Source organism: Thunnus albacares, chromosome 6, assembly GCF_914725855.1.
Source record: "Thunnus albacares chromosome 6, fThuAlb1.1, whole genome shotgun sequence".
Classification (NCBI taxonomy): Eukaryota; Metazoa; Chordata; class Actinopteri; order Scombriformes; family Scombridae; genus Thunnus; species Thunnus albacares.
The window spans coordinates 13,977,515-13,991,401 of NC_058111.1; the positions used below are offsets into that span (position 1 = coordinate 13,977,515).

Genomic DNA, 13,887 nt, shown 5'->3' on the forward strand with positions numbered 1-13,887 from the left:
CGCATTAAAAGGAGCCAGACGAAGTGGTTTGAGCATTGGATTAGGATGCCTCCTGCACACCTCTAAGTGGAGGGCACATCCAACTGGGAGGAGACCACCAGGCAGCATAAACAGGTGAATTGTAAGTTGTTATCACATCTGCCATGGCTCCAATTTTTGCAAACTGCCACAGCTGTGCCTGCTGAAAGGCCCTCTCCCTGGCACACAGTGCAGCATGTCATCAAGGGCATACGCCAGAGCATACACGGGCTTGTAAATAATGTACTCGGGCCTGAGGTTAGACACATCCAAATGTCAGTCTCCACATTCTCTAGACTATCCTGTCCAGTGCATAGTGCATAGTGCTGGAGGTGGCGCAAATCTACATTGAAATATGTACTCCCAAAACTGCCTCACTTGCGGGAAGAAAATCAAGATTAGAATAATGATGATAACGTGACAAGTCAGTTCTGATCAGGCAGTGAGATAAAGAAAAAGGCCATAACTATGTTATTTTCACAGGTGTTGTTGTAGTACAAGTCAGGATGTATTCTGAAAGGCCTGGTATTTCTCCTCGATGAATGGCGATGCTCAGTGTGCCGCCCAGGCATGGCATGAGGTCGTGGGACTGGAGCGCAGTAGTTGCTGTCCAGGCTTCACTTGCAATCCACTGGTGGCTTGTAACATTCTGCTTCACCACCTGTGCATTGCAGGGTTATTGATGAGTTATTGATGATGTTCATGTCTTATTAATAGTTAAGTCTGCAGTTAAAGGAATGAGCTGAAAAACTGTTTTTTTTCCACATTTTTTTCATACACATTCCCCATGCCTGTCCCTCCCCTAACATTTCACTATACACAATTTGTTTTAGGTTCCCTCAGGACAAAAGACTGAACATGTTACATTACAATAGCTCACAGTATGTAATCAGTAATTAATACTGATTATAAACTGTAAGCTAATAATTATTATTAAATTACTACTGATTTTCCTGTCTAGTGTGTAAAACTCTAAACTCATTAACTTTGGATTGGAGCTCATAGTTGTAGCAGGGCAGAAGATCAGCAGAAAGTCTTTTCCCAACAAACTCAGCCTCAGAATCTTCAAAGAATATTGAACACTTCACACCTTTATTTCTTTAAAATAGTAAAAAAATTAGTACATTAGAGTGATATGGTCCTTGCATATATACTTATTTACTCCCTGTACCACTGCACTACATTTGTAATGCTGCAATATCAGTTGTATACAACAGTCACTGTCCAGTCTATACAAATGTGACCTAATCACACTTAATTTAACATTGAAACATTTATCTTTAAACATTACTCATTGAATAGAAAATCACTTTTACAAGGTTAACTTCAGGCATATCACTTCTTTTCTTTTCCCATTAGATGCTGTTTTGTATTTTTTTCAGGCTTCAGTAAAATAATATAACACTTTGGGGCGAACAGACAGAACAACAAGCCAAAGCTGGAGGCCAGAATGGCAAATGACTCCACTGCATCTGCATAATTTCCAGGAGAGCTGATATAAGCAGGGATGAATGCAAGCCACACAGCACAGAAGATCAACATGCTGAAAGTGATAAACTTGGCCTCATTGAAGTTCCCCGGCAACTTTCGGGCTAGAAAGGCCAGAATGAAGCACAGACAGGCCTGCAGACCAATATATCCCAGAACGCACCAGAATGCAAGGCTAGAGCCCACACTACACTCCAGTATGATTTTTGAACGTTCATATTGTGTATTTCGGGATGGGTAAGGGGGAGCATCAATGAGCCAGGCAGCACAAATAATCACCTGAATCAGAGTGCAGCTAAAGATAATGGCCCTCTGTTGTTTGGGCCCCAGCCACTTCATAATGTTGTTTCCTGGCCTGGTGGCAGTGAAAGCAGCCAACACCACCAGAGTCTTCCCCAATATGCAGGAGATGCAAAGTGAAAATGTGATGCTGAAGGCTGTGTGGCGCAGCATGCAGGACCAAGCTGTTGGCTCTCCAATGAACACAAGAGAACACAGGAAACACAGAGTCAGCGCAAACAGGATGAAGAAGCTGAGTTCAGAGTTATTCACACGGACTATGGCTGTGTTTCTGTGATGGAAGAAGACTGCAAGGACCGCTATAGTAAGACAGGCACCCACAACAGAGATCACTGTTAGGGCTATACCCAAGGAATCATAGGCCAAGAACTCCACTTTCTTTGGGATGCAGGCTGTTCTGTCGTTGTTTGACCAGAAGTCCTCAGGACAAAATGTGCACTCTATGGAATCTAAAGAGTAAGAAAATGTTTAAAAGAAATACAAAGGAATAGTTTATTTAAAACAATTCCATATTCAAATATCACCTGATTGCAATAAAATATATTAGATATTAATTGTTATCTTTATTGCTTGGTTGAAAGCTCACTTGTCTGATTGCTAATTTTGCCACTGTCACATGGTACACAGTCAAAGCAGCAGACAGGCTCCCCACGACGGACAGCCTTCCGGGACCCTGGAAGACAGCTGGCACTGCATACAGACACCGGCACCTAAGGAGCACACAGACAATAGTGTCTTTCAGCTCTGCAGTGTCAAATCAGTGTGCCAAAATGATTAGTTATTTTAATTATTAGTTATTTACAATAATTTATTAGTCTATTGACAGAAAAAAAGAAAACATATTTTTTCAAGCCATTTATCATGAAAAACATCAATATTTCCAGGTTCCAGCTTCTAAAATGTGATGATTTGCTGGTTTTCTCTGTTTTACCTCTCTGTAAATTCAATGTCTGCATTTTGGATATAACAAACTTTAGATTCTAGGAAGTTGTGATGTGCATTTTTCTATTTTCTGATATTTTATAGACCAAACAATCCACAGCTGGTTAATACACAGTAAAAATAATAATTAGTTGTGGCCTATACATGTTCCTGAATGCTTTAGTCAGAAAATGCACCCAGCAAGAGAATGGCGGAGAAGCTTAGCAGAGATTTTCACACTCAGGGCTGGTTAAAATTATTTTTTTATAAGCTATGTAACAATCTGTCATTCAATTAAACAACAAATAGCTCTATGAAATTTATATAAAATGCATGTAACATAATAATAATGGGAACAATTGTGGCTGCAGAATATTCACCCATTGCTGTTTCAAAAAATGGCCATAACATGAAAGCGTGCTTTTGTGCCTGTGTGTTTGGAATGCAGTGTTTCATTTGAATACAGTCAGCATAAAAATGAAACATTACTAACATCTTAGCTTATATTTTATAAGAATTTAGCCATAGGAATACATCAGGACGCATTAAAACACAAGACGGGTCATATGATGGGTGTTTGCATCTCTATTATACATGCAAACAAACTCATGGCCAGCTTGTCCCTTGCACTTGACTTGCCTCCACCTCAAACTACAGAGCTTCAGCAATGTTGGTATGTGATGAAGGTAAAAAGACAGTGTGAGCAGCTTGCCTCATTCTGATGACCTGCCCACACTATCCTGTCCTCCTGGATCACCAGCTCCTCTCCGGCAGGCTTTGTTCTATCAAACAACCCCAAGTTGACAAACTCAATGTTACCACCTGTGCCTCTCTGCCAGTTGATGATATCATAATAGGGTGTGGAATCACCCTTCAGGTCAAAGTTCACCTCCTCCCCAGCAATGCTGAACGTCACTTCCTGGAGGTAGTGTTGGAGCTTGAAAGACAATAAATAATATGAAATACTCAAGCAAGATTTACAGTGCAATAATCAATAAGAATACTAGACAATACCTGCCAGGGTTGTATGTTGTTGCTTTGTGCACATGAGTTGTTGAGGAAAGGCCCTTGGTCTGGTTGACAGAGTAGTAGGTTGTGCAGGGAATGAGCAATTGCATATACAGCCTTATAGACATTATAGGCAACTCTAAGACTGGATGTATTCATGTAAGCTGAATGCTGATCCAACAGGGACTCCTGCCCTGAGCAGGGAGGCAACCGGGAACTAGAGGACAGAGAAGGACTGCAACCGTACAGAGCCTCCCACAGCTCCTGCACCAGTGGATTATTGAGATACATCTGAGGGTTTACTGTCAGCAGGTAGTCACTGAGTTTGGAGATATGACCTTTTCTGATGCCAAACCCAATGGTGCCCCCCAGGTAGGGGTAATACTCGCTCCCTGTAAAGACAGATGCTGTGACCCAGGCCTCGCTAGCCACCCACTGGATTCCAGTAATGTTCTGCATCATGTAGTCCCTCAAGAAAGGTGTCATCTCCCCCTCATTTGAAAATAGCACCACCACTTTTGCCGTAGAGCTACGCATTACCTTTACAGATGATGAAGGAGGAAAGAGTTTCACAAGGAGGAGAGAAAAGAAAAAGAAGCAAAAGAAAGAAAGTTAAAACTAAGTCTAGTCAACCCTAACCCAAGATTGTCACATTTTACAGACAAAAGCTTATACCATCAAAATCATTTAAAATGTGTTATAATCACACAAGCACCATTTACACAGGGGCTTTAATGGGATTGATTTGTCATCAGCGTCTACTATAAGATGTCTTGAGGTAAAATAAAAACTCTCTTTTGTCTGTAACACTCAAATTTAGTGTGTATTTGTGTCTACCTGCAAGATCTCCTGAACCCTCTGGCGATTGTAGCGCAGAGGGATCATTTCTTGGTATGCTACACATACTTTGGTTCTCTGTAGTTCTCTCAGTAAACCTCGCATAGCAAAGCGCCCGTAGTCAGTGTCCCCTCGCATCAGCCCCACCCAAGTCCAGTTGAAGCGTACCAGCAGCTGGGCAATGGCCTTCACCTGGGATCAGGAAACAAAACAAAATAAAGCAAAGTAAACTAACATCAAACAAATCATTAAAGTTTTTTTTTTTTAAATATGTACTGGCTCTTGGTTTTGTCTAGCACTGCAAAATAATATAATATATCATCACTGCCAGGTGAAAGCTTTGTAAAACTATTTTTGGTGGTAATCTGCATCTCTGTTGGTTGAAATAATTTTACAATCATTTGCCATCCAGATAAAAACACAGCATTCGTGTTAGTAAAGAATTGTTTTAACTTGAGTTTAAGAGCCACAAGGTTTTCACAGGACAATACTGGACATCATCATAGAAACATATGATGTTTTCAAAAATGTCTTCATATTGATGCAGCACTGAAAATCATCAAAACCCTTATAATCTAAAAGCCAAACCCTCACCTGATAGTCATCATTAGGGATTACTCTGAAGAAGTTGGGATATTTTATTCTGTCAGCGAAACATGAACATGTTGAGAAGTAGCTGATCTGGGTTACAAAGGGAAAATAAAGAACAGATTAAAGGGTAATATTTCGAGAACACATGTTTTTGGGGTATTATAACAGAACATAATCATCCTAACTAACCATTGGGATTCTGAACGGCTGCAGCATTCTTGATATCACAATGGACTGGGCAGAACCAGAATCCCCGATCACAGCAAGGAGTGGAGAGGCACCTCTGCACATGGGAGAGTAGTCCTCGCTCAAACCGTTCAACACAGCCAGAGCAGCCCTCTGGCCAGTCAGCGGATGTGCACATGAATCAAAGATTTTGTAGCCAAGGGTGTAATTGGGCAACAGCTCCATACTCTGGTTTATCTCCTCCACTGCCAGCCTCATAGTCTGAGCCCAGCGGAAAGCCCTAGGATCAAAGCTGTACCTCAGCAGACACACACATTGAACACAGCAAAGATGGAGAAAAGGTCAAATTTAAAGGTAAAAGTTAGTCATCTTTATGCATCTAAGATATTTTACTTTCTCATCCTTTTTTGTAAACAAGATATGTGTCTTTGGTAACACTTTATTTTTCAGGTTCCTAATTATCCAACAATTTCCACCAGCAGGCCAGCCAAACATGCAAAATGTAAAATTTGTACACAAACATACATACAAATTCAGCATAGATGAATAACATTTCCAATGATTGACAACTGTCTCAGAAAATATGTTTTTAAATGAAAAATGAATAATAATTTTCTTTCTTAATTTTTTCTTTTCTCTGGTTGGTTTCTTAGAACACATGCAGTACTTTTCAGGAAACATTTTGGAATTTATTTAGAAATGATTTGGGAATTAAAGACACACCTTTTCTCTCTGGAACTTTATTTGCTAAAACCTAAATATCTTACTCAAACTTGACCTGACCTGCACAAAAGTGCATCAGTGTATAAAAGACTATCTTATTTTGTGTCAGGTTAAATTATTACTGCATTCTAAAATCTGGTGAATGTAATTATAACCTGCATAACTGATAGAATAAAATGTCACAACATGTTTTTTGAGACAAAATCACACAGCATCAAACTGAATATAGCAAGTTAAATCCAAACCATTAAACTCACCCGTTGCACTTCACTGGCGGTGGTCTGTAGGTGCAGTTGAGGTCTGGCATCTCCTGGATATAGTGAAGGGGGAAGATTCCCCCGATAACATAGTCACCCTCTGCCACAAAGCCTGGCTCAAAGCTGTTTTGAAGAGTGCACACTTTGGCTGCAGATGGGGATAGAGAGGTGAAGATGGAAATTGGGGCATAAGTTGAAGTGAGGACCCATACAGAGGAAATCAAGGGAAATATGGCAAGTGGAGTCATATTGTTTAACATCCCCCAGGTAGAAAGAGAGCAGGGAATGAGACAAGTTATATAGTGTATCCCCTGTAACCTTTGCTAACCCAGCAGCCACACCTAATTTACTAAAGTGGGTTGTTTGGAGACCAAATGACAAAGATAAATGATGTAACAGGACCTTTTTTTTACCATACATAAAAAAAATGATATTTATTTATTAGGAATACATAACTAAAACTAATGCAATCTAATGCAGATGTTACAGCCTTCATGAGGGTTATAACAATCAGTTTATGTGCAGTGGAATGCTTGAATGGAAACACCATTCAGACAGTATTTCTATAGTTCATATTAAGAAAAAAAAACAAAACCAAAATGTTTTTTTCTCACAAATTAATTTTGTGAGTTGATTTTATTTGATAGGGATGTTTTGTTTTGTTTTGTTTTTTTTAACGAATATTTGTTTTATACAAATATTTTACAAAGTATTCATGAATAAACTACCTTAGGAAGGACGTCCCCACACCGGGTCTCCCAGATCATAGACAACTGCGCTGACTACTGAGCTAAAACTTTACTCATCGCCTCATTGCAGACAGACTTCTACCTATTTATACACCCATAACACAGAGACAGCACACTGTGTAACCATGTGGGTAAGAACTTCAAAGGCGATTATTGCTTTGCACTTTTCATTTATTACCTATTTTTTCCAACCTAACTTTATGGAAAGGAGAAGGGGAACAACAGGTTATGGAGAGTCCCTTGGGAGCACTTTGCGTGTGTCAGTAGCTCAGCTTTATCTCTGGCAAAAAAACCCAACTCCGAGAGTGATGTCCAAATAAGGAAATGTGCATCATGTAGCAGGTGGATGGGCCTCCCTTCGTTGAGACCTGCTGATAGGCATAACGGTGGAGCAGAGGAGAGAGATTGAGATAGCGATGTAACCGACCTGCGTGCTGATGTTTGACAAGTTTTTTTTTCTTCCCAAAAACAAATAATTTTTAAAATGTTTGAATGAAACAGATATATGTAAAAAATCACTATTTGTGTTTTGCCAAATAATGTATTTGTATTCAGACACACCCCTACTACTGACATATATAAATACGTATATACTTGTTTCTTTCACTTTTTTGAACATTATTGTTTAATTAGTATACATTGAGTATTTCCAGTATATTTAGGATTTATTATGTAAATCACTTATTGTAATCATTGTAGATTCACATTTTTTGACATATACGCATGTATAGGACTTATGTTTTGTTTTAATGCCCTCAATTGGTCATATACATGGCCATATGTGTTGGGTTGAATGCCAATCATGACTGGTATATAATAATATATGTGTTATTTCATAGTTTTGATGTCTTCAGTATTGTTCTAAAATGTAGAAAATAGTAAAACTAAAGAAAAACCCTTGAATGAGTGAGTGTGTCCAAACATTTGACTGGTACTGTGCATAAGCTAGAACTCACAATGATACTCAGTGGATAAATTTGGGAACAAAAAGCCACAAAAATACATCATATACAGATGATATTTCGCTTTTTTTCTCAGAGTTAAAAATATGATACATTCTATTAAGGACTGTGCAAAGTTTCAACTTCCACAAAATTGAAATAGTCATTGTTGGGCAACCAAATTACAATAGTTACATAAAAAGTGGTGCGATTTCCATGAGGTGGAAGACAAGAAAAATTATAACTCTTTTATTTCCCAGGGAATGTGTTCCAGCAAAAAAAAAAAAAAAAATTACACATGACATTTTTTTAAGTTAGAAAGATAGTTATTTGTTTGTTATATGGGAAATGGCACTGAATAAATGCAAAACATATATTAGTTCTGACTAGCTGAAAATTTTATTTTTTTATCACTTGGTTGTGCTTCGACCCATGATTGCTTTCTTTGTGTTTCTTTCAGGTCTTAGTAAGATTATGTAACATTTGGGTCCAAACAGTGCCACTAAGAGGCCAAAACTGGAGGCCAGGATTGCAAATACCTCCACTGCATCTGCGTATCTGCCTGGGGAGTTGATATAAGCGGGGACAAAGGCCACCCACACAGCACAGAATATCAGCATGCTGAAAGTGATGAGTTTGGCCTCATTGAAGTTGTCTGGAAGATTCCTTGCCAGAAATGCTAGCAGGAAACTAAGGATTGCCAGTAAGCCAATATAACCAAGTAACACCACAAAACCAACTGTGGACCCAACTACACATTCATAAACTATCTTGTCATTGTGGTATTGAGTGTTTTTATGAGGAGCTGGTGAGGCAGAGACAATCCAAGCAGTGCAGATTGCCGCCTGAATGCAAGTGAGAGCCAGAACTGTCCCTCTCTGCTGCACAGCACCAAACCACTTCAGAGTGGTTCCACCTCCTGGTTTGGAGGTCTTGAACACAGCCAGAACCACCATGGTTTTCACCAGGATACATGAGACACAAAGCACAAAGCTGATCCCAAAAGCTGCATGTCTCAGTTGGCATGTCCATGGTCTGGGACGGCCGATGAACAGCAGTGAACACAGGAAACATAACTTCAGTGACACTAAGAGCAGGAAACTCAGTTCAGAATTATTGGCGCGTACCATGGGTGTGCTGCGATGATAGATGAAGATCCCCAGAACAAAAGCACAGATAAATGTGCCCAGCAATGAGGCGGTTGTCAGGCAGATACCCAGGGGCTCATGGTAGGAGAGGAACTCAGTTTTCTTAGGAACACAATGGTCTCGCTGGGGGTTGGACCAGAAATCCTCTGGACAACTGGTGCACTCCATGGAGTCTAATGAAAAAATGGGAAGAATATTATTTTATTCAGAATTTCAACTAGTTGGAGGCACTAATGTATCAATAAAGACATGGTCCCTCCCACCTGGGAACAGTGTCACAGAAACTGGGCACTGCTGCCAGGGATAGAACCAGAGTTTCTGCGGCCCATGCTTTTTCCTCAACACCAACTGGGCACCCACCAGGGGTTATATTCCTAAATACAAATTAATATTCCACATCAAATCACAAAATGTTGAAATGAATACCAACCAGTTTCATTGCTGATCTTTCCTTCAGAACAAGGGATGCAATCAAAGCAGCACACAGGCTGCCCCCTCCTTCTGGCCATGCGGGTACCTGGGGGGCAGCTCTCGCTGCAAACTGACCTGGGTGGCTATAAGGAAAATAAAGAGTTAAATCACTGTTATTCTACACCATTTGATGCTGTGCTAAGGCAGAAACAACAATAAACGGAAGTAACCTGTTTGGGGTCAAAGTTCCAGTAGATTCTATCTTCATCCAGTTTGAGCTCTTCACCTTCGAAGGCTGACTTCTTAACCACACCCACACTCTGAACTTTTGTTCGTCCATCAGGGAGCCACAGCCAGTTCATAATATCATAGACTGGTAAGGCATCACCATTCTCATCAAATGACACTTGATCACCAAATGGTGTAGTGAAGTTGACTTTTTCCAAATAATACATAAGCTACAAAAGAGAGAGATAAATTTAACAACATTCTTACAATGTACAATGTTCTTGATTGGGTAGAGGATCTGTGTGCAAGGTTTGCTGGATTTAGTCATCCTACTGAAAACAGCATAAAAATGTAAAGTTTCTAAATCCGATTGTTTTGTTTCATCAGTCTATTACCAAAGGATAATTATCACCTTCAAAACATACAAAAAAGACAATTTATTTCTCCTTTCTCTTTCTGGGAATTAATATTTTCTTTAATTGCCCCCTTCCCCCACATAAAAAAACAAAAAACAAAAAACAAAATAATTGCTGGCGAACTGATATCAGTAGTGCATATCGTCTTTTTTCATATATTCTACACAAAAATGTATTCAGTAAGTACCTTTAGGTGTAGCAGCTGTTTTTAAAACATAAACAGGTGGAATGTAAATTGATATCACACCTGCCATGGCTCCAGTCTTTGTAAAGTGGCACAGCTGTGCTCGCTGAAAGGCCCTCTGCCTGGCACACACTGCAGCATGTCATCAAGGGCATATGCTAGGGCATACACAGCCTTGTAAATATTGTACTCAGGTCTGAGGTTGGTTACATCCCAAAACTCAATCTCCACATTCTCTAGGTCCTCATCTCCAGTGCATAGTGCTCCCCCAGCTTCCACCCAATCTGCTGGAGGTGGTGCAAATCTACACTGAAATGTATGTTCCCAAAACTGCCTCACCTGAAATGTATTAAAAATGCCTTTAAAAAAAGACAATATATTATTCTTGCAATTTCTCATCAGATTGTAAGTTTAAAGTCTCACCATGCTGTTTTCACTGTTGTGGTGTCGGTTAGGATGAATTTTTAATAGGAAATCCCTAAGCCCAGATATGTGTCCATGACGGACAGCTATTCCTAGTGTGCCGACCAGGTACGGCATGAAGGCAGGAGTCTGGAGTCCATCAACTAATGTCCAGGCTTCACTGGCAATCCATTGCAGGCCTGTCACATTCTGCTTCACCACCTGTGCAATGCATTATATAGATTTCTGTGAAAAAATTACAGTCTACTTTCTAAGATGAACTAAATAACAACAAAACTACACAATACCTCTCTAGTATAGCTGATTCATTTAGTGATAGTGAGAAGAACAGATGTAATTAAATTACTAAGAGAAAGGCCATTCATTTAAATTACAGTTTCCAAATTTCAATCTATCTTAAAAACAGATCAGTCACAGGAATAGAAGCAAAACTTAGATATCATATATTATTAGTGAATGTAGAGTACAGGTACAAAGACTGGAGGAGCATAACTGTTGCATCAGATTATTATGGGTAAGAGTTTGTAGTTTTGCCACACCAATTTTTTCAAATCCCAATTCCAAATAATTCACATTACTATTTTTATGCAATTTTGATCAATTAATAAGAGGCAAATAAATAAATTTCCTGTTATAGATTCATAGATAGCAATTTATGTTAATCCTCTAACCTCTTCCATGATTTGAACCATGTGCATCTGATGTGCAAAAACAATGACCACTCGAGCTGTGGATTTTTTCATTATATCCACAATCCTTGTGTATTGCTTTGGGTCATTGCCCCAGGGCAAAACCTCCAAATAGGCCAGACAACCTCCACCAGACTGAGCCAGGTCAGATTGGAAGGATCGGGCAACATGGAGTCCATAGTCATCATCACTGACCAGCAGACCTGCCCAGGTCCAGCTGAAGTGCTTTAGAATCTGAATCATAGCACGCACCTATTTGGAGAGAGGAGGGATTAATGTATAGGCTGGAATATTCTTTTAGGGTAAATTTTCCAATACGAGTTTCACGATTGAATCATAGTTCATTAATCCAATTAAGCTTTTTCTCATAAATCTGTATAGTTAAATTGACGCACTAAACAAATGATGATACACAAATGATGTGTTTGATTAGAAAACATATTTTCAAGCTTGTTGCACCTTAATTAAGACATACAGTATTTCTATAACAGAGTTTCACCTGGAAAGCATCACTTGGGATTGTTCTAAAGAAGGATGGAAAACGTTGCCGATCACTCAGGCAGGAACATGTGGCAAAATAACTCACCTACAGTATAAAGAAAAATACATACTGCAAATAGGTTATGTATCTCATGCAAATCAGTAGAGCCTTTTCAAATACTTAACTTGTTTTTTTATAGTCAAATACAGCATATGTAAAAGCAAACAAGAAATTCAAGACAGGAAACTTACAATGGGCAGTTTGAATAAACCTAGCACATTGGAGGTGGCAATGGAAAATGTTGAGAAGGGATCACCCACAATCCCCAGGACTGGAGGAGTCCCTAAACAGGTCTCCTGAAGTGGGAACTGCTCCTCTTGACCACTGGCCAGCGACAAAGCAGCGCTGAACCCAATACCAAGTGTAGCACAGTTGTCGTAAAGACTGTATCCCAGAGTCACATTAGGTAGCAGACTGGAGTTTCTGTTTATCTCATCAATAGCAAAGGCCATGGTCATAGCATGCCTGAACCCTGGAGGGTCAAAACTAACACACAAAATGTCACTATTAACCACTAAACTGTAATACAGTATTTCTAATAATCTAAATGTGTGATTTTGAGACTTACCCTTGGCAGCTGGGCTGATGTGGCTCTGAGGTAAATGTCAGCTCAGGGAAGACAGAGCTATAGTGGACTTCAAACAGCCCACCCAGAATCACATCCCCAACCTTGTGCATCCCATTAAGGTTAAACTGCCTCCTTATTTTACAAGATGAGGAAAGAGAGGAAGATTCAGTCAAGAAAAAATAAGAAGAGGACAAAATCAAGATCATACAGATACACAAGAGCAAATATTCCCCCATAACTGCCATCCTCTCTTCACTCCTGTATCTAATCTATATGCATGGGTACTTAATTTTATATGCAGGGTTATATCATCCTTTTACGTCATTGTTGAATATTTAACACCACCCATTAGAGCATAGGTAGCAGAGGGGGAAGGGCATAATACACCTTTCAAAATAATTGTCAGTCAATCAGCAGTATTTTCGCAAAAATAACCTAAACCATATACATAACATTTATGTTCAAGGCCTTCACTTTGAAAATACAATACAATACAATACAATACAATACAATAATTAGGTCAGGAATATCATGTTCATGGAATGATAATATTTTAACTTTTCTTAATGCCTCACATGTAGACAAAGGGTAAAACACTTGCAAATTTCAGTGGAAATGAAAAAGAATCACAAAGACAACAATAGTAACAGTAAAATTACAAGCTTAGCACTCAACATAGATGGTGTGCATCTAGACATGGAAACATAGGCTGCTGGAAACAGAAAAACAAACAAACTATTTTTAATACAATACTTTTTTTTAATATAATATATTATAAATAATATCAAATTCTTATTTTGTGAAAACTGAAAACTCATAATGACTTTGGTGCTATAAATCATTACATTTTTGTCAAGTTAAGTTAGTTTAGGGGAACTGGCCAGGAGAAAAAAAAGTCATGTGCAGAGTATATTGTTATCACATCTCAATTTGCAGTAATGATTCAGCAATCAAGAGTTTGGTAAACCTACAGAGAGAGCTATATGTTAAATGTTACGCAAAAGCAAAATTTCTTTCCCAGATCAGAAAGGAAATGGCTAGAGGAGGTGAGAGAAAGCAATATAAACTAATATAATAATATAAATAATTATCAATTAAATAGATAGTTTTAACCTTGAATAAAGAAATATCTTAGCTATGAATACTTAGCTCTTCTCCATCCAGAAGAGCTAAGTCAAGGGCAACTGAACTTTTTGTTTTAGTTTCAACTTATTATCATACAATTACATAACTCATAAAATCATAGCTTTATACAGTTTT

At 38.9% G+C, this 13,887-nt stretch overlaps 2 protein-coding genes across 2 annotated transcripts; both read right to left on the minus strand.

Annotated features, from left to right (window-relative positions):
* Positions 1-1,168: 1,168 nt before the first annotated feature.
* LOC122984262 (extracellular calcium-sensing receptor-like) lies at positions 1,169-4,272 on the minus strand. Its single transcript, XM_044354599.1, has 4 exons — positions 3,742-4,272; positions 3,440-3,664; positions 2,393-2,516; positions 1,169-2,255 (listed from the first exon to the last, which is right to left on the minus strand). Exons 1-4 carry the CDS (start codon positions 4,270-4,272, stop codon positions 1,354-1,356), a joined length of 1,782 nt encoding a protein of 593 aa, XP_044210534.1. The 3' UTR covers positions 1,169-1,353.
* A 4,157-nt stretch (positions 4,273-8,429) lies between these two features.
* Positions 8,430-12,752, minus strand: LOC122984472 (extracellular calcium-sensing receptor-like). The gene is made up of 9 exons (XM_044354941.1): positions 12,628-12,752; positions 12,251-12,545; positions 12,018-12,104; positions 11,501-11,770; positions 10,830-11,030; positions 10,470-10,745; positions 9,809-10,036; positions 9,598-9,721; positions 8,430-9,340 (listed from the first exon to the last, which is right to left on the minus strand). The coding sequence occupies exons 1-9, from the start codon at positions 12,735-12,737 to the stop codon at positions 8,430-8,432; spliced, it is 2,502 nt and encodes an 833-aa protein (XP_044210876.1). The 5' UTR covers positions 12,738-12,752.
* Between the last annotated feature and the right edge of the window lie 1,135 nt (positions 12,753-13,887).